The sequence below is a fragment of the Nansenia antarctica genome (genome assembly GCF_963989245.1).
Source record: "Nansenia antarctica genome assembly, chromosome: 7".
In the NCBI taxonomy this organism is placed as follows: domain Eukaryota; kingdom Metazoa; phylum Chordata; class Actinopteri; order Argentiniformes; family Microstomatidae; genus Nansenia; species Nansenia antarctica.
Genome location: NC_137677.1, coordinates 7715956 through 7735795, shown reverse-complemented (window position 1 = coordinate 7735795; position 19840 = coordinate 7715956). Strand labels below are relative to the sequence as shown.

The window sequence follows — 19840 nt, the reverse complement described above, 5'->3', positions numbered from 1 at the left end:
ATATAAACAATAGTTTATCGCTACACAAGGAATGTATTGAATTCTACTTCGCCAGCTAGCAGGTGTCTGGACCAGTGGAGACAGGGGGGGGGGGGGCTAAGAACTACTGGACTACTAGATTATCAAGTCTCGGTTGTGTTTGGGAGCAGGAGTCACAGGGTCTGGATCTGACTGTATGTCTGTAATACACTGTAACATGTCTGTGTGTGTGTCCACCCCCACTCGTGTCACTGTTTCACCTGAAGTGAGAAGCCGTTTTTTTTGGAGCAGGGGACTTTCCTGGACGAGAAAGAGAATCCTGCGACGTGATTCCCCCTTGTCGAGTGTTACCAACGGCAACAACAGTCCTTATCAATGTCATACATGGTGTTCTGGAGTTCAACGCTGCCTGAGGTGCTATTATGTTAAATAGAGTATTATGTTAAATAGAGTATTATGTTGTCATGTTGCTGTTACTGTATGCATCTTATGAGTATAACCTGCAATGCTTTAAAGCTTCATGTCGAGAGTTTTTAAACTTAATTTCAATAACGAATGATGACATGTCACAATGTAAATAGGTACCTATCATTTTTCCACTACAGTATGTACTGTATGTCATACTGAGCTAATAAAGCGGTAAGACGGCCCGTGTGTATTTATTCCTTTCAGTCTGTTCAACACGAGGACAAGAAGAAAATACCTCAAGGAGAAGGACTCCTTTTTTTAGGTCAATTTGACAAGCAGAGACAAATAAGGCACAAGGCCAGACTCTGAGACCACATTGAAGAATCCTGCTCACACACACACACACACACACACACACACACACACACACACATATACACAACCCCCCCCCCCTACCCTTTTTCTTTCTTTTCAAAATCTTTACTTTTATTCCATCATTGACATCTCAATGTTTTTGTTGATCGCTCTTTTTTGCTTTGTGTGTCTTGCTTTGAACCACATTCATGGACCATATGTGTACAGCTAAAAGACTGGAAAAAGTAGTAGACAAAACATGACATGATTGATTGTACAAGTTGCTGAAACTGAAATAAAAACTAAGTAAAAAAAATAAATAAAAATCCTGCTCAGATGTCCACGTTAGGGCTTTGTGAGTCGCTCCTCATCAGGATATAACAAACGGGATACGTTCCTTGTGATTACTTTTATTTCGTTGAGGACACATTAAGAGGCAGTAATACATCAGCTTCATCCTGACATACGATACAGACCACAGGAGGCCGGGGGAGGTAGAAATCGGAGGACGGCTCATTGTAACACATGGAATGGAATGAGGAAATGGTCTCTGATTTGATTTCTGCCTTCACGAGCCTCTCATGGTACAGACATGTCACAGCTTAGTCCAAGAGATGAGATATAATGTGCAAACATCAAAATGTTTCAGAAAAAAAATATAACCATATAAAAACTATAAAGACAACACTGACAGGTATAGAAAAATATTTTCTACTGTATTTGAGTTATAGAAAAATCAAGGTTTTCAGTTTTGGGTAAATGTGCAAAATAAACAACAACAACAACTCAAAGGTGGCGATAATGTGACACATTAACAATTTTGACAACGTCGATTTACAGTACAGTGTCGATTTTACAGTCGGTTAATTTGCTAGTGTAGTTTGAACAAGGCGTTCCAGCGAAGGGGAATCAATACAACGTTAATCTCCTGCTGCTCCGTGCTGACAGCCAGAGAGTGGAACAGGGAGAGCCTCCGCCAGCTCAGAGGCCTCATCTGCAGAGGAGGAAGCTGCCTTTCACCACTGATCGAGGATCAGGTTATCCAACCCCTGGCCTAAACCATTAGAGGAATGAAATATCTGACCCTGTGTCACTGGTCAAAGGGTCATCATGGGTGACTTCCACCTATTCTAGCTACCTCTTGACTTTCCCTCCTAAAGACCTCGTCATCCCCACTACCCCTCTGTACAGTTTCTCTACTGTAAATACAAATAAGAAAATAAAACCAAAAAAGTAATTTCTTCCTTCTTCTAGCATTGTGACTGGCAATGGCCCCTGGTCCTAGCATAGATTAGTTTTTCTTATGATGACTTGATATAGATACAGTATAGAATAGATGATTCACTTACTTAAACAAATGTACAGTACTTGTTGCAAGTCGCTTTGGATAAAGGCGTCTGCTAAATGTCGAAAAAATATAAATGTAAATGTAAATAAGGCTGATTCTACGACGGCAAAAAAAGGTCCATGTCTGTCTGTCTACTTGAGTCCCATGTCGGGACTATAGGGAGTGGCTCCATCTTTGTTCAGAGTTCCATGGTTGTGGCAGGTTTCTTCTTCACGTGGTGACTGATTGACCCACTAGCAGAGTTACTCTGGGAGGTCCACCCGCCTCCTCTCCAACTTCAGCCTGAGCTCCTCTGCAATGACTGAGGGAAAGAGCAAACAGTCAATTCATTTATGAGCGTTAAACGACTTCCCTCTTGCGGTGGATGGAAGCAAATCAATCAATGGGAAAAATAGACGAGGTAAAAACATGTTAGACGTACTCTGCTGCGGATCTGGGATTGAGGCCATAGTTTGTCGTCTTAACCTGTTCCCCGGGTGTGCTTTAGGGGTGGGGAGGGGGGTTGGGGTTGGGGTTGTGGAGGTGTGGGTGAGGGTGAGGGTGTGGATGGGGGTGGGGGTGGGGGTGAGGGTGGGGGTGTGGGTGCGGGTGAGGTTGGGGTTAGAGCGGGGTAGAGGAATGGGGGGCATCAGGGCTCTCTTTTTGTCCTCAGCTCCTACAACACAAAGCACAACACTCAGGTGACAGAAGAACATGATGATAAATTGACTGATTAATGAATGAAGTTATTTTATCGATTTCTATGGGGAAATTCAGTATGACACAGGCAGCAGAGACAAACATACAGACAACAGTATATATACAGTATATTATAATAATGCATGAGACAAAATGTGCCTATTTGCCAAAGGGGCAAGTTTCAACATGGAATCACTTATTATGAACTTCGGTGAAATGCAATAATCTCACACAAACAGGAATAGAGTACAAACACAAAGTAGCTCGTCATACACTGAACCAGATCAAATATCAACACACAAGTGACGAGTAAAATGGCAATTTTATGTAATTGAAAAGCAAAAAGAAAGGTAGATCATGAGGGGAAGGCTAGAGAAAAGGTTCTCACCTGAGAATTCCGTCACATTAGGCAGAGAATTGTGATGAGGCAAGTGCTTCATCACTGAAACACCAATCAGAAATGTGTCAGAATGGGACAAGATAGACAGATTAATTAACATTTTTATCATTTTACAGCAGAAGACAGATTGACAGAAGAGCGATTGCGTGTTAGCGGGGTCGGGTGCGGGTGACACTCACTTGGCGGACGCGAGCGCGTGGGAGGAGGGAGGAGGGAGGGCGTGGGAGGAGGGAGGAGGGAGGGCGTGGGAGGGGGGAGCACCACCGCCTCTTCTTTTTTCACATTCCCTTCTTTTTTCACATTCCCTGGACAAACAACACAGGTGGGAGAGAACGTGAGGAATGAAGTCACACCTGAAGTGTGTTTGAAGAGAGAGAGAGACAGACAGGTAGACAGAGAGGAGAGATGGAAAAAGGGGAGGACACGATAGAAGAGTGCTGCTACTCACAGGGGACATTGTGGTACGGACTCTCCTCCATCTCTGACTCAGCAGCAAGCTCTGGATTTTTAGATTATTTTAGATTAAAATGTGTAGAGACTTTGCTCTATATGTTATCAATCACATCATTCAATCTACCTCTTCCACTTCACGATTATTATTTTTTAAAAATATTCAAAACTATTGCATTTATCACTAAGACCAAAACTTCAGGCAATATCAGGCATTGGCTCTAGGGACATTGACCCTAACAGCTGTGTTGACGAGCTCTATCAGCCAGTCTTTCAAAGTGAGCGATACTCATCGCAATAGGAATGTTGTATCCCCAAACCGCAGGCCTACAATCTGATTAGAATGTACACAAGCGGCAAAAAGAGACTTCCCCTCCCCTCCCCCCTTCCCCCAAGGCTAAAGAAATCCGCCCCTGCGTCCTTAGCATAACATTTACCTTCCCTCACAAAAGGGTAGGACTGGAGAATGTACTGTAGGTCAATGGTGAAGTGCATGTGGTGACATCTAGATAGAGTGTGGGTTTGTTGACAAGGCCAGGGTGTGCCTGGTTTGGAGGGTTTACCTGGTTTGGGAGGGAGAGGGGGGCCAGAGAGAGGGGGGCCACTGGATGCACTCTGAAGGCTCTTCTCTCCACTCTCCTCATTCTCCTGAACATACGCTGCAGACACAAAGGACAGAAACGCTATGAACAACCAGACTGAGGAGCTATAGCTGAGGAGATATTAAAACTATATTTAACCCGTGCCGGACAAGTAAAAGAGACAGAAGGAGACGGAAAGAGAGAGGAAAAACACAGAGGGAGAGGGAGAGAGATTGAGATAGAGCCTTGCCCATGAAGCTCATTGAATTTAATTGGGAGAGAGAGAGAGAGAGACAGACAGAGAGAGAGAGAGATTGAGAGAGAGACAGACAGAGAAAGACAGACACAGAGAGAGAGAGAGACACAGAGAAAGACAGACACAGAAAGAGACACAGAGAGAGAAAGACAGAGAGACACACAGAGAGAGACAGAGAGAAGAGAGAGAAACAGAAAAAAGAGGCAAGGAGAGATAGAATGTGTAGACGTTCTTACATATGGTCCCCTCATAGGAGTTCTCCAGAACAAACGGCTCCAGACTCCCACCTGTCTTCTCGACCAGAGAGTTGATCACATCATGGAGTGTGGCACAGTAAATCTACAGCAAGCAAACACAATTACTTTTATGATAGACATTCTGCATTAAGCACATCATTTCTTTTTACAGATCCGAAAAGAAGCTGTCAACATGGCATTTTAAAGAAATATTAAAGTATTGTTTTTTTCCAGAGAATTTGAGAAAATCGCTCTGAATCAGATTCTGATATGGTCGAAAATCTGTGTTGCTACTAGCGGCCATATTTGTTGCTTTCAGGCATGGACTGAAAGCGATAGTCCTAACCATTATGGAGTATAATTATGGGGTGTGGAGAGAAACAGCTCATTTGCATGACACAAAAAAACAGTCCGTCGAGAAACAGAGTGGTATAGAGGCATGCTAGAATTGTTTGGTATTTTCAACAAAAAACTTAAATGACCCAGTGACCCACATTAACTTGTGGAAAAAGAGCATAATAGGTGTCCTTTCACTTTTTTGGTTTCTTTTTAACTTTGGTTGTGTGTGAGTGAGTGTAATGGTATAGGCGTGTGTATATGCATAGTGAAAGGTTGTGGATAGATTCACTGTATTAATATAGTCATGACAGGGCTTCACCTTTTAATAGATATGTCTCAAGTCTCAAAGAGTATGTTACTTGTTCCATCTGATAAATTCCCCACACTTTCTCAGTCCACATATTGTATGTAGGGGGGTTGGGTTTTAACCAGTTAATTGTGATGTATTTAATTGCTGCCGTTAGTAATATTTGTAAGAGATATTTTTTAGCTCTTCCATCAATTACTTCCAGTACTACTCCCAGTAGTTCCTTTAACTTTTATACACACACATAACACACAACAACGCGCACGCACACACACACACACACACACACACACACACACACACACACACACACACACACACACACACAGCAGTAAACTGCACAGTTGACTAAAGCAGAACTAAGCCCTTATCCATCTTATCATGTCCAACAACACCAATAAAAGTGGTGACACATGACTGATTTCTCTGTCTTCTTTTCCGGAGAAAGAGAGACAATAAAAGTATATCTAGGATGATGTATTTCTTGTGTAGTGCGTACAGTATGTTTGGAATGTACTTCCTTATCGGTATCAATATCTTCCTTACGCGTAATCACTCCCTCACATTGTGATTCCTGGAAGCCCAACACCTTGCTTAAGTATGTCATGTTTGCCTTTGATTGATTGATTGAAAACTTTATTAGAAGATTTGCAGAAGTAGGTAGTCTAGGTACATGAAAGTACATATTACATACAAGGTCAACTAACAGGATAAAAACCCAAGAAAGCCACTGGCTTATTTCAATTGGGGTCCTTTGCGGTAAGTAAGTCAAAGAGGTTCTAGCCATAGCAGAAAATACTTTGAACACAACATTATGAAGGAGTATGGCCTTGATCATAACCGTCATCCACTTTTAAAAGAGGTCAGGATGCATAATCACGACACAATACGAAGAAGAGTTTGTTGTGGTGGTAAAACGAAACCACATTGAAGAAGCTACAAAACCAGTCTTTTCAGATTAAATACTTACTGGAACCTCAACATCGATGGTGTAACCTCCATCATGTTTCCTTGTCACACGATAGTGTCTGAACACAGGCCTGCCAAGTGAGAGAGAGAGAGAGAGAGAGAGAGAGAGAGAGATAAAGATATTATATGAGAGACTGCCACCAGGTCAGTATTGTCTCAATCAATCACATGATATAAACTTGATTTGTAAATCCCCTTTACGTTTGCAGCCCAAAGTGCCTTATCAATACACATGATTGAGCACTCAAGGTGTGGACTTAGGTGTGGCCACCAGGGGAGGCTGGTGGTGGTAGAAATTGGAGGATTCCCCTTCCATGCATTACAATGAGCCCGTCCTCCGACTCCTACCTCCACCGGCCTCCACTGCTGGCCACTCATAGGGAGAATGAACCGTGTGATGCGCTGCCCTGTTCACTAACTCCACTGACGATAATGACGATGATGCTCACTGATCTATGGATCTATCCAGTGTGTTGATCTGACAGATGAGGGGGATGGTGTGTGTGTGTGTGTGTGTGTGTATGGGGGGAGGGGCATACCCGTTGAGATCCTGCCGGGTGGTGAGAGCCAATGAGGCTCCGTCTCGCCCCGGCCGCAGGAGCAGCGTCCCGTGCTCGGGGTTCCTCTCCAACATCATCTCTGCCTCGGTACGAGACACAGGCTGGTAACACCTGCACAGAGAACACCACGGGGAGGGAGAACGGTGAGAAACAACAGCCAGTCAGCCACACACACACCTGACACAGCTTACAGTATGGAGAGGGAACGATCACATGATCAGGTCTGATTGGGTTTTAGTCCAGGGCTTCAGTTGGGTCCCAAAATGCTGCATGCCCTGTGTGACTCCACTAAAGCTTCTCGTGAACCATAAATGTATGAATTCATGTTTCTGGCATCCTACCACACAGCTCTGAAGAACTAGCCCAGACCCCCCCCCCCCCCCCCCCCTCCGCCATTGGCTCCTGGCCCATCAACTAGGAAACACTGCTGTGTTGGCACTCACGCAGGCATATCTGCTACAAGGCTGAGGTACAGGTTGGAGCTGCATTCTGCCGCAGGGGGGGCGGAGGAGGCCGTAGGGGGAGGGGAGGAGGTCACAGGGGGAGGGGAGGAGGTTGCCAGGGGAGGGGAGGAGGTCACGGGGGGAGGGGAGGAGGTTGCCAGGGGAGGGGAGGAGGTCACAGGGGGGGTGGAGGAGGTCACGGGGGGAGGGGGGGAGGCTGCAGGGGGGGGGGAGAGGGCCTTGCGTCTCTCCATCTCGTTCTCCACCGTCTCCCTCATCGTGTGCACCTGGCCGGGCAACAGGTTGAGAGAGCTGGGCACTACGAGCTGGAGGGAGACACACACACACACACACACGCACACGCACACACACACACCACACACACACACACACACACAAAGGAATATTAGCTTCATTTAGACTGACAGGGCCGTGATACAATTGCGCTTTGTTCTCTCTGAAGTTGTCTAAAACCGATAACACACTGAAACATTAACCAAAGACAGTAATCATTACATAAAGCATATCATACACTGAGATGATATTGTGGATGCCGACAGGTCAAGAGTTAAAAAGGTGAGCCCAGACCAGAAGACTTTGAGAGAGAAGTGGGTAGAGATAAGGCAATTACTACTATTACGATAACAAGATCTGAAAGCTGGAGCTAATCTAACTCTGGAAAAGTCCCGTTGACAAAACACTTTTGAAATTGTTTGGCTTCCCGATAAGCGGTAACTAAGGCACAAACCTAGAGACAAAGGTTATTATTATTAGTACTATAATAATCAGATGTTACAGAATGGAAACGATGTGCACTTGAACGTTTTATGACTGTTTCAACATTTGACTTCGGCGTATCACGGACCTCGACCACAGTATAGATGAAACCCTTCCACAGCTCACGGGCCTCTAGGCTTGGGGCCTGTGGATGGAGGGAGGGGGGGAGAGACCATTAGAAAAAATAAAGGGGGGGGGGGGAGAGAGAGAGACCATTAAATTATACCTCTGTATACACCATACTGTACATAGCTACCTTAACTGTACATATCTTACTGTTATCCATCTCTTTTATACAACTACTACCTACCATACTTAACGTACTGTAATTATCACTTCATAACTCTAGATATCATATTCTGTCTAGAATATAATGTTTTGCACTATATTACTATTTGCACTTCTGGTTAGACGCTAAACTGCATTTCGTTGTCTGGTACTTGTACTCTACAATGACAGTAAGGTAAATCTAATCTAATCTAATCTAATCTAATATCTCCTTACAGTGATTTTGATCTCTCCATCTTTCATGCGGAGGGTCATTCTCGCTGCCCCCAGGTTTCGATCTCGACTGCAGTCGTCAGTCAAGGAGAGGAAGCCACTGAGATCCAGCTTCTCGAGGTACTGTTTAACAGACAGTACAGAAACACACACACACACACACACACACACACACACACACACACACACACACACACGGTAAGCACAAAGGGATCAAAGATTTGCCATGGATTCACAGAATACAGCCCTAGCTTGTTATGAGATTGTCCTTTACAAGCATGTCCATATACTGTTCAGCCCCTCCCTCCCTCCCACCCATTCCTCCAAGTTACTTACATCGTTTTCTTTGTTGTTGTTGAAGAAGAAAAGTGTGTCTCCACATAGACATGTCCAAAGTTTTCGAGATGCCTGCACAGACACAGAGAGACAGACAGACGGATATTTACGATTGGTTAGGTTGTAGGTCAGAAAATGTTAATGACATACTCTAAAACTATGAAGGAATAAACTGGCTTTACATTGCTGCAGGAAATAAACTGCATAGTTAGTTGACAGAGTTCAAAAGTGACTGAACTGGTTTACATAGATGGAAAATTGCATATTTGTTGTGCCAATAGGTTAATGAATCTTCTGTCCCTATTAGCCTGCGGGTAGCACATGGATTCAAACCAACTTCGGCCAGTGACACATAATGTAAGCCACCTGTGCAGAACACTGCTCTGCTCTAATATTAATATAAAAACACAGAAACAACAAGCAACAGATAACATGGGCACATGGAACACAGAGATAGCGAACGGGGAGGGGGGGGGGGGGGGTGGTAGGGACAGGGGAGATGGTTAGGGGTAGGGGAGGCTGTATGCATGTCAGGGGGGTGGCAGGGTTAGGGGAGATGGGTAGGGGAGGTTGTATGCGTGTCCAGGGGGGGGGGGGGGGGGGGCCGGGATGGGGGAGATGGCTAGGGGTAGGGGTAGGGGAGGTTGTATGCGTGTCCAGGGGGGGGGCGGGGGGGCCGGGATGGGGGAGATGGCTAGGGGTAGGGGAGGCTGTAGGCATGGGAGAACAGGTAGGTTTTGAGGTGGGATTTAAAAGTGAGGAGTGAGGGTGAGTCTCTGAGTGGTTGAGGGAGAGAGTTCCAGGGGCGGGGTGCAGCTCGTGAAAAGGCACGGTGACCGAAGCCTTTGAGTTTTGAGGGTAAGCACAACCCACACTACAATTTGATGACTTGAAATCCGTTTTATTTGATATGTTTTTGGTTATTTACTGCCCTACAAAATACAGAGAGCAGATTTCAGTCTCAGCCACTGTAATCTCTCACACCACGCTATAATCTGTAGAACTCCTTATGAAGATAAGCAGTCTAACCGGCTCTGGATCTGTGACGTCCCTGAGATCAAAGTCCATAAAACAACCTGCTCACCCAGAAACCATTTACACCGTCTGCTCCACCCACGAACAACATACCAGAGCTCGCATGTCTTTACGACTGACACTGATTTCTGTGTTAATTACCTCAGTTAAACAGGTAACGTACCTGTTATTGACCTATATATGCCTCGGTTATTACCAGTGCATACAGACACAAGTCTAAATATGTGGCTAATGAACATTCTTATTGCTACTGTATGTAGGATGGGGAATTTGTTATTGCTACTGCAAAAGAAAAAAATTGGCTTTAGGGATGCTAGATATCAAACAATTGGGGTGGAGTTACTAGATACTGACACACTGACAAACACCGAGTGTTTGACGGCAGAATTCCACAGAAGTTATTTGTTTGCAGAAGCAGGTGTCCCACTGAGACAGGTGTGACAACTCTGGAGGCATGGGCCTGTATTACAATGACGAATGGAAATCTAAAAAGGAAAGCCCCATCTTGTTCCACTAGTAATTGTTCTACTATAGGAGTGGCTCACGCTCATTCCTGAGTTGAAAATCACTCACTTCCAGACAGTTTACAAGTTAACAACAACAACAACAAGGACAGATCCTCTTCTCCTGCAGGCTTCAGACATGGGTCTGCTTTCCACCCCCCGGCCGCACCAACCTACGGACCTTCGGGGACAGAGCCTTCAGTGTGGCAGCACCCACCCTCTGGAACTCTCTCCCCACAGTGATTCGCAATGCCCCTACACCTTCAAATCAGCCCTCAAACCCCATCTGTTCACCAAGGCCTTTGGCCCCTAGTTTAGTTTTGTTGCTGTCACTGTTTCTTTGTTTTTGTCTATTCTGTCTGTCTGACTTTCTGCCTGTGAATTCTGTAAAGCGTCCTTGGGTTTGTGAAAGGCGCAATATAAATCCAAGATGTTATTATTATTATTATTATTATTATTATTATTATAAAGTTGACCTATAATATTGTTGTAGTCTAAGCTTATTTTCAGATATCTTTTCATAAATTGCAGTATGAGGTGTGGATCAAATAGCAAAACGAATCATTAGGCAAAGATACACACATGAAATGAAAATAATGACATTTCTTAGGTGACAGTAATAGTAAGGCCACTCAATCCATTGAATATGGGTAAATGCATAATAACAATACAATAAGGAAAGGATTTATTAAAAAAACAACAGGCAACTATCAGCCAGGCAAGAGTGTAATAATAACAGCAAGAAAACAATGTTACTATCAAGGGAAACTAAAGCAACCACAGATCCTACATCTGTTACCTTGTCTTTTAAGGCTCTCTTCTCCAGGTATCCTTCGTAGTAGCAGTTCGGAAGCTGTGCCCGGGGTCGCCCGGGTCGTTTGGGGGCTGCCATTTGATTCCCCGCTCTCGGATGTAAACTTCTTTGGCAATCCTTGGGTGGACCAGATTTCTTTTTATTATTGAAGAGGAAAAAAATGCACAGGAGTGAGAGAGAGCATGAATAATTCCGAGTGTGAGTTGGAGAAGCCCTATATGCACCTGTGCCAAGACTATTCTAGCTCTCCCGAGGCAGGTGCCTTAACTTGTCGCACATTGAGCCTAACGCACGGCATGCTCACCGCTGATTGGTCTAACGCACGGCATGCTCACCGCTGATTGGTCTGTATTACCCCCCAATGGGACACAGCGGGCCTTTCCAGGTGAGCCCTCTGACTTTTTCCACAAAGAACATTTTGCCACATTTAGCCTATAGTAGGCTATTCTCAGAGCATCATAAACATTGGAGTCATATTATATACAGTACGCCAAAAGTTTGGACACACCTTCTCATTCAATGTGTTTCCTTTATTTTCATGACTATTTACATTGTAGATTCTCACTGAAGGCATCAAAACTATGAATGAACACAATGATGTACTTAACAAAAAAGTGTGAAATAACTCTAAATATGTCTTATATTTTAGATTCCTCAAAGTAGCCACCCTTTGCTTTTTTGTTGTTAATAAAATATATATTTGTTGTTGTTAATAAAATATATAATAATAATATGAAATATATATATATATATATATATATATATATATATATATATATATAATAACATATTATTATTAACACAGATTATATTAAATATATATATATATTAAATATTATTATTATATATTTTATATTATTGTCCAAACTTTTGGCCTGTACTGTATATATATCAGATATCATATGTCCTAGACACAATAAAAAACGTTGTTTGTGTAGTTGAATGTGGACTACCGCAATGTAGTTGGTTTTCTACAATAGATAGTGGTGGATCAGGGAGGCGCACCTCCCCGGGCAGAGAGCGGTGGTTTGCTGCCCTCCTCAGGACTCAGGCTCCGGTTCATTCATCTGATCTGAGAGATAAAGGAACCTCGAGGAGAGGATTCTCACTGGGGATATGTAGTAGGGGAGAGTGGGGGGATCTGCCTTCGGACGGGGGGCTAACACGAACTCACAGATTATTGGTTTGCATTTGCAACGGTTTTGTTTTGCTATAATCCTTATATCTAAATTATACGCTCGCATTCTTTGAAGAAGCAACATTGGAGCGGCTGAGCTCAAAGGCACTGAGCGACACTAGTAGATCTTTCCGGAAGCAGGAATTGATAAACAGATGATCTCTGTTTATCAATATCATAATAATCACCCATTCATCTTAATATCTTATTTCGGTGTCTGTTTCGAGATCGTGTGGAATAACGGTTTGAGTTTGACACTCGGGACAATAACTGAATGTTATTTCAGTGTGACAAGGACAAGGGAGAGAGGGAGAAAGAAAGAAAGGGGAGGGGAACTGACATTAAAGCAACACAACAAGGAAACTCCACCGCAGACACAGACACAGCCTTCATTTTATGCTTTTTGAATAATAGCCCAGGCCAGTGTGGCGAAGTGTATGTATGTAATCTATTCTAAAAGCACCGCTTTAAAGTAAAACTACCTCGGAAAGAAAGCCTTTTGGGCGAAGTTGGAAATAAAGCCGCTCTCCGACGCTTGGAGAGAAATGGGTGAGAAATTCTGAGAATGATAAAATAGTGATTTTATTAATTATAATACTGAGTAGAAATTAATCCCGAGCACCAAGGCCGCGCGCTGCGGGGAAATGCAGACGATCTAATGACGAGGAAGACAAAAGATCATTTAATAATATTTATTAATAATGGTCATTAATAAAATAGCTAATAATATTGATTCAGTGTTTTAAATGTCTTCTGCTTTGGGGGGGGGGGGGGTCCTGTAGCCTATAGGAATGACGGGTTTCTTACAATAGCATTAATTGGAGCCATCTCAAATTATCCCAATTAACTGGGCCTAATTAAAGCCTTTCCTCCCTATGCTACCATAGCTGTAATTTGAGAAATCAGTCCATTTGTACTTCGATTCAAGTGACATAGATGTATGTGAGTGGCTACCTGACCCTATGGTATTATGACCTACAAAATATATGGAACGATTTGTTGTATTAAATAACCTATTATGCATTTATGGCAATCCATCTCATGTCTGTATCTCATGTCTCATGACATGATTTGTACACACTGATGTGTGTGTGTGTGTGTGTGTGTGTGTGTGTGTGTGCGTGTGTGTGTGTGTGTGTGTGTGTGCGTGTGTGTGTGTGTGTGTGCCTGTGCCTGTGCGTATGTGTGTGCCTGTGCGTATGTGTGTGTATGTGTGCCTGTGCATGTGCCTGTGCGTGCGTGTGTGTGTGTGTGTGTGTCCTCAGACTCCGAGCCGCCCTTGTCTCCACAGGTGGTGGAGGAGGGAGGAGAGGAAGAGGAGGAGGAGCTGAGCGGAGGAGAGGAGGCAGACCTGAGGACTCCCTCGGGCCGGGGCTCCCTGCTGACCAGACGAGGCATCACCCTGCGCGTGCTCCTCAAGGACGGCCTGGTGGAGCCGGGGGACGGGGTGCTGTCCATACACTACCTGGTAACAACACTGTTAATAACACTGTTCATAACACCATACTGGCTGATGATATAGTCATGGGTTGCATTTCTAGAGCGTTGACATGGTGTTAAAGTGCCAGACTTTAGTTTGGACAGAGGGATGGGAAGACTCACCTTATACTCATACATACCAAGCTCACCTGGCTGATGCACACTTACCATTATTTCCCACCGGAAATCAGTTTCTAAAGCGTGCATCTCTCTCTCTCTCTCCCCCGCCCCCCCTCTCTCTCTCTCCCCCCAGGGTAAGAAGTTTGTCGGGGACCTGTTGAACGACGGGAAGATCCGCTGGGTCGAGACGGGTCAGATCTTCAACTCGCCCAGCGCCTGGGCCACGCACTGCAAGCGCCTGGTCAACCCCGCCAAGAAGTCGGGCTGCGGCTGGGCCTCGGTGCGCTACAGAGGCCAGAAGCTGGTGCAGTACAAGACCAGCTGGCTGCACAAGTACCAGCCCAGCGCAGACCTGGTGAGGAGGGGGGGGGGGGGGATGGGGAAGGAAACAACAAGTGTTGAAATGGAATGTTTCTCCCCGGGGAAGAAAGGAAGGGATGATAGAAGAGAGAGGGAAGGGAGAAGGGAAGGCAGAGTTTGGGACAGGTTTTTTCCTTGGCTTGGCTTACTCCTCTAGGGGTCTCTGATTTGGTGGTAGATCATATTGTTTGTATTGTATTTGTTGTTTATGTTGTTTAGTGTTATTGTTGATGTGAATCGCTTTGTGTCGTTTGTCAATAGACAAAGCTCTATACACAGAAACTTAATTGATTGATTGACTGCGGGAGGAGGATGGTGATGATGTTGGTATAAAAGCCTATAGGAATGACGGGTTTCTTACAATAGCATTAATTGGACCCATCTCAAATTATCCCAATTAAGTGGGCCTAATTAAAGCCTTCCACCCTATGCTACTCTATGATAGCTGTCATTTTAGAAAGGAGTCCATTTGAACTGCGATGATTCAAAGGGTATTGTTGGTATAGAAACTACGTTTTAACTTTACACTTTCTTCAGAGCCTGGCGAGCGAGGGGGAGGATGACGAGATGGGAGACGAGGAGGAGGAAGAGGGGAAGACCGCGGTCCAGACGGACGACAAGAACAGGAAGATTAAACCTGAGCTGCATGGTGAGACAGTCCATGTGACCTTCTTATCCAATCAAAGTTTGGAACAATACTATTGCACCATCTCATTACGTTCCGCTAGTTTTACTGTATGTGGTGAAGTGATGTAACTAAAGTCCTCGTCACAGATATCAGCGTGTTGCCGAGGAAAGGGGACAGAGAGAGAATTCCCGTCAGATACTGCACGTTGGGCACCAGGGACGCGGCAAGGTACTGTCACTAATTTGCCCGCATGTCGGTATTACGCAACACAAAGTATGGATTATGAAAGCACAGTACAGAGAGGACAGTAAAAAGCCTTTATAGCCATTATATATGTTCTTTATAATACAACTGTCGTAGCATTTCAAACAAGTTGCTCTTTAACATCGCACAACCTTTGAGCTGTTGAGCGAGTTCCTCTTTTGTTGGCTCCATCACTGATACGACATTCACGTCCACAGGGATCCCCACACGCTAGTGGAGCTCTCGGCCTTTTCAGCCATCAACAGGTTTCAGCCTTTCAATGTCGCTGTGTCCAGCAACGTGCTACTGCTCATGGTAACCACACGCCATAGTCGTAGTAGTAGTAGTAGTAGTAGTAGTAGTGTTATTACATGAAAAACAATTGAGTTTGGATTGGATTGTGTTGTATCGGGGAGGAAGTGACATAATATCGCCTCTACTTTAGGATTTCCACTGTCACCTGACCACCAGTGAAGTGGTGGGGTATCTCGGGGGGCGATGGGACACAAACACACAATGTGAGTACCGTAGTTCTCTCAGAAGTAGGGAAAATATTCTATTATATGTATACTATTATATAGTATACAGTATCGTATACTGAACGGTGTCATGAACAGGACATTGGCACTGGTAGGCTATGACGGTCAAAGGAACTTTGTTAAACACGTATGACGTTGAGGTTGCTGACTCTCTTTGTGTCGTGTCCTCTTTCGTCTCTCCCAGTACTGACCGTGTTAAGAGCCTTTCCCTGCCGCACCCGATTGGGCGACAGAGATTCTGCCTCTGCTGTCGAGGAAGAGGTGAGTAAACCCTTGAATACTGCCAGCCGTACAATGACGCTCTTCTCATGACACAACCCCCTCATTTCATTGCCATTGTGGTTCAGTGGTTCACATGCGGTGCCAACGCTAATCCTGTCTTCCAATGACCTTTCAGATCTGCCAGAATCTGTTCATGCGAGGGCTGTCATTGGTGGGCTGGTACCACAGTCACCCGCGGGGTCCTGCTCTCCCGTCTCTGCAGGACATCGACTCCCAGATGGACCACCAGCTGAGGCTTCAGGGCAGCAGCAACGGCTTCCAGCCCTGCCTTGGCATCATCTGTGGTCAGTGCTGGCTGTTGGGTGCAGGGGCTGGGCCCCGGGCCTGGGGCTGGGGCTGGGGCTGTGTCTGGGCCCTGGGGCTGGGGCTGGGGGCTGGGGCTGGGCATCTGAGCCCTGTAACTCATTACACATAGTCGTATACTCTAGTCAGGGTTCCCACGGGTCCTTGAAATCCTTGAAAGTTTGTGAATTTGAGAAAAAAAAAATTAAGACCTTAAAAGTTTTTGAAAATTGACATGGGTTATTGAAAGTGCTTGAATTCCCCTCTCTCTCTCTCTCTCTCTCTCTCTCTCTCTCTCTCTCTCTCTCTCTCTCTCTCTCTCTCTCTCCCCCCCCAATATATATATATATATATATATATATATATATATTTAATGTAATTATAGTAGATAAGTCACATTGCTTAACTTAACGCAGTAACTTTACACATATTTCACAATATATTGTTTTGCTGTGCTGTGGTAGAGAAGGCAAGAGACCATCTAGAGTTCACACATTCAAGTCTCTCTTTTTAATTGTTGTCTGTGAGCGGATAGTTCCTGTTATATAAATTCTCATCTAGATCTGTCTCAAACTATGCCGTGTTGGGTCCTTGAATTTGAGGGAATTGAGTCTTGAAAGTCCTTGAAAAGTGCTTGAATTTGATGTTTCAGAAGGTGTGGGAACCCTGTCTAGTGCTAGGTGCATCTTTGACCTAATCTGAAAGACTGACTCCTGAAATCTTTCCTATTTCTTCAGGCCCCTATTACCATGGCAACCAGGGCGTGGCTTCCACTATAACACCTTTCTGGGTAGTGCCACCACCAGAGGTACGTGCAGTGAGTAAATGACGCCTCTGAGATAATAAGGGGTCTTCAGCTCCGGTCCTGGAGAGTGTGACAGGCTGTGCAGGCTTTTGTTCCAGGCTAGCTCTAGCACTGACCGGCCCCAGAAAGACACGCCAGAACCCTTCAACCCTTCAGTCTGAACCCCCATGATGAGTTGAAATGTAAATGTTCAAATGAATCAGATCAGGGTTAGCATATCAGTGCTGCTGGGCTGAAGCAAAAAACCTGCACATCCTGAATCCCCTCTGGGACAGGAGTGGGAGATCTCTGCTCTGAACAATGGAACGTGTTCCACACGACACTTAAGTCAAGGAAAAGTGCTGTATCACCGTGACTGACAGTCGTTCCGTCTCCCCGCAGCAACGGCCCAACGACTACGGCATCCCCGTGGCCGTGGAGGTGACCTACGTGCAAGACAACTTCCTGACCAGCGACGTCCTGAATGAGATGGTACCGTAAGACTCTGTGTGTCACCAGATACTATTAATAATTTTAATAATTTTCCCATTTAGCAGACGCTTTTATCCAAAGCGACTTACAATTACGAATTACAGGGACATTCCCCCTGGAGTAACTGAGGGCTAAGTGCCTTACCCAAGGGCACACTAGTAGTGGTGTGGCTTCAGGCGGGATTTGAACTCACAACCTTCCGATCCCAAGTCCAACTCACTATCCACTAGACCACCACTACCCCTATTATTACAGGGGTGCAAACTTGTCACCTTTTAGACGTTTTTACCTCAAAATAGGTCAACAATTTTCATAAATGTTCTTTGTTTTCAGACAACAACAAAAAAGTGTCACCTTTTTGGGCCATCACCAGTTTGCATCCCTGTATTAATAAATATAGATGTTTATAGAGTAAGTAAAAAGTAAGTAAAATGTATTTATACAGCACCTTTTCCCAGACCAAGGGTCACAAAGTGCTTTACATACAAGGAGGAAACACAAATAAAACCTAATACAAGATCGAAAGCCACAGCAGGTTAAAACAGGCAAAACAAGTGAAAATAAAAACAAGTAATGGACAACAGGTGTAACAGCATCAGCAGGACACAGAAAGACAGGCCCTAGGGGCTATCCAAAAGCCTGTCTATACAACACAGTCTTTAGCTGCTTTTTAAAAACCTCGACCGAGCCAGTTGGATCTAAGATCCAAGGGCAGAGCATTCCAAAGCCTGGGGGCCACGGTTTGGAATGCTCTATCACCCTTGGTCTTCAATCTGGCACGGGGGACAACCAACAAACCCTGGTCAGAGGACCTGAGAGACCTGCTGGGGCTGTAAGGACGCAGTAGGTCACAGATGTAGGCAGGTGCCTGACCATGGAGGGCTCTGTAGGTGATGACCAGAATCTTGAAATGAATTCTATATTTGATGGGGAGCCAGTGTAGGGATGCTAAGATGGGGGTGATATGACATGATTTTTTCTGGACCTAGTCAACAGCCTTGCAGCTGCATGTTGGACCATTTGTAGCCGGCCCAGGGTGGATGTGTCGTGGCAGGTGAAAAGGGAATTACAATAGTCCAATCGGGATGATACAAAGGCGTGAATGATCATTTCCAACTCTGAGACAGTAGGGAGATTGACAGTAAGGATGGGGAAGAGAGAGGAGGGAGGGTCGGAATCGAACGAGGAACCTTGCGGTCATGTGGTATGTGCTTAGTGTGCTACTACGCCACTAAGTTCCCCGCCGTCCACTATTCTAATGCAATTCTAAGTCTCTCCTGATGGATACTGTGTTTGAGTGACACCTGTTCCTGCTGTACCTGTATCAGAGAGAGAAGCAGTGCTGTTCTCACTCTTTAGTTTCCTCTGTCGGTTCACCATTGGGTTTCTACTGTGTGTCACGGCCACCCACAGATGCTGCTAGTGGACTTCTACAGGGCAGCTCCTGACCTGGTGCAGTTCCATCAGTTTTGGTGTCCCGATACCACGATGATGGACAAAATCAAGGTTTGATCACTTCCCTTCTTTCAGCCATTCATTCAGAAACAGGAAGTGCATGCTGCATATTGTAACCCCTAACTCACACTACTACAGGACTAAACCAAGGTCAGCTGTGCTGTACTGGCCTGGTTAATCATCTACCGTAGTGGAAAGAGTGAAACAGTGCTGGAAAGGGCCATTTGGAAGGGAAATATCCAAGCCTGCACAGCTTAGATCAGGGGTGTCCAAACTTTTTTCACTGAGGGCCACTTACAGAAAAATATATGAAAGGCTGGGCCACTCACTAGAGGTGAGGTATATCACCCCACCTCTAGTGTATTAAAGTTAACAACATCAATCAAATGTAGGTACATTATGCTTGATAATTTAATATGCTTAAAGAAGAAAAACTGCCTACATCACAACTTTCCATTAATGGGTTTTCATTTATTTTGCTACAAAAAGGGTTGGCAGATCATTCTCAAAACAGCAGCCTCAGATTGCTTCTTAGTCAGGATGGTGATCCCCCTTCACAGCCCTGTATAATGTTAAAATTAAGAAGTACAATACAGTCAGGTGCACGTTTCATGTGTGGGCCATATTCCATTATATTTTAAGAATTTGCTGGCCCTCGGGCCGTAGTTTGGACAACCCTGGCTTAGATAGATAGATGGATGTTTTTCTGCCGTGTCATTCATTCC

General features: G+C 44.8%; 2 protein-coding genes across 3 annotated transcripts in view; one reads left to right on the top strand and one right to left on the bottom strand.

Moving 5' to 3' along the window:
* Window positions 1-3607: 3607 nt before the first annotated feature.
* On the bottom strand, window positions 3608-11352 carry LOC308161970 (signal-transducing adaptor protein 2-like; the record flags this gene model as incomplete). The annotated part of the gene is given in 11 exon segments (XM_080536051.1): window positions 3608-3666; window positions 4181-4276; window positions 4691-4793; window positions 6307-6376; window positions 6845-6976; window positions 7309-7352; window positions 7524-7634; window positions 8174-8230; window positions 8590-8709; window positions 8923-8994; window positions 11260-11352. Coding segments are annotated over 11 exon segments (957 nt in total).
* A 1576-nt stretch (window positions 11353-12928) lies between these two features.
* mpnd (MPN domain containing) overlaps window positions 12929-19840 on the top strand; it is a 7761-nt gene continuing 849 nt past the window's right edge. Inside the window, exons 1-12 of one of the 2 annotated variants that reach the window (XM_080537098.1) lie at window positions 12929-13000; window positions 13717-13919; window positions 14184-14405; window positions 14948-15059; window positions 15185-15266; window positions 15500-15596; window positions 15727-15799; window positions 16005-16081; window positions 16218-16386; window positions 17122-17192; window positions 17571-17660; window positions 19074-19166. In XM_080537098.1, coding sequence (XP_080393224.1) covers window positions 12997-13000; window positions 13717-13919; window positions 14184-14405; window positions 14948-15059; window positions 15185-15266; window positions 15500-15596; window positions 15727-15799; window positions 16005-16081; window positions 16218-16386; window positions 17122-17192; window positions 17571-17660; window positions 19074-19166 — 1293 coding nt within the window. In that variant the 5' untranslated portion in view covers window positions 12929-12996. Of the gene's footprint in view, window positions 13001-13716; window positions 13920-14183; window positions 14406-14947; window positions 15060-15184; window positions 15267-15499; window positions 15597-15726; window positions 15800-16004; window positions 16082-16217; window positions 16387-17121; window positions 17202-17570; window positions 17661-19073; window positions 19167-19840 lie in introns of both variants that reach the window. The other variant, XM_080537097.1, reaches the window with a different exon arrangement.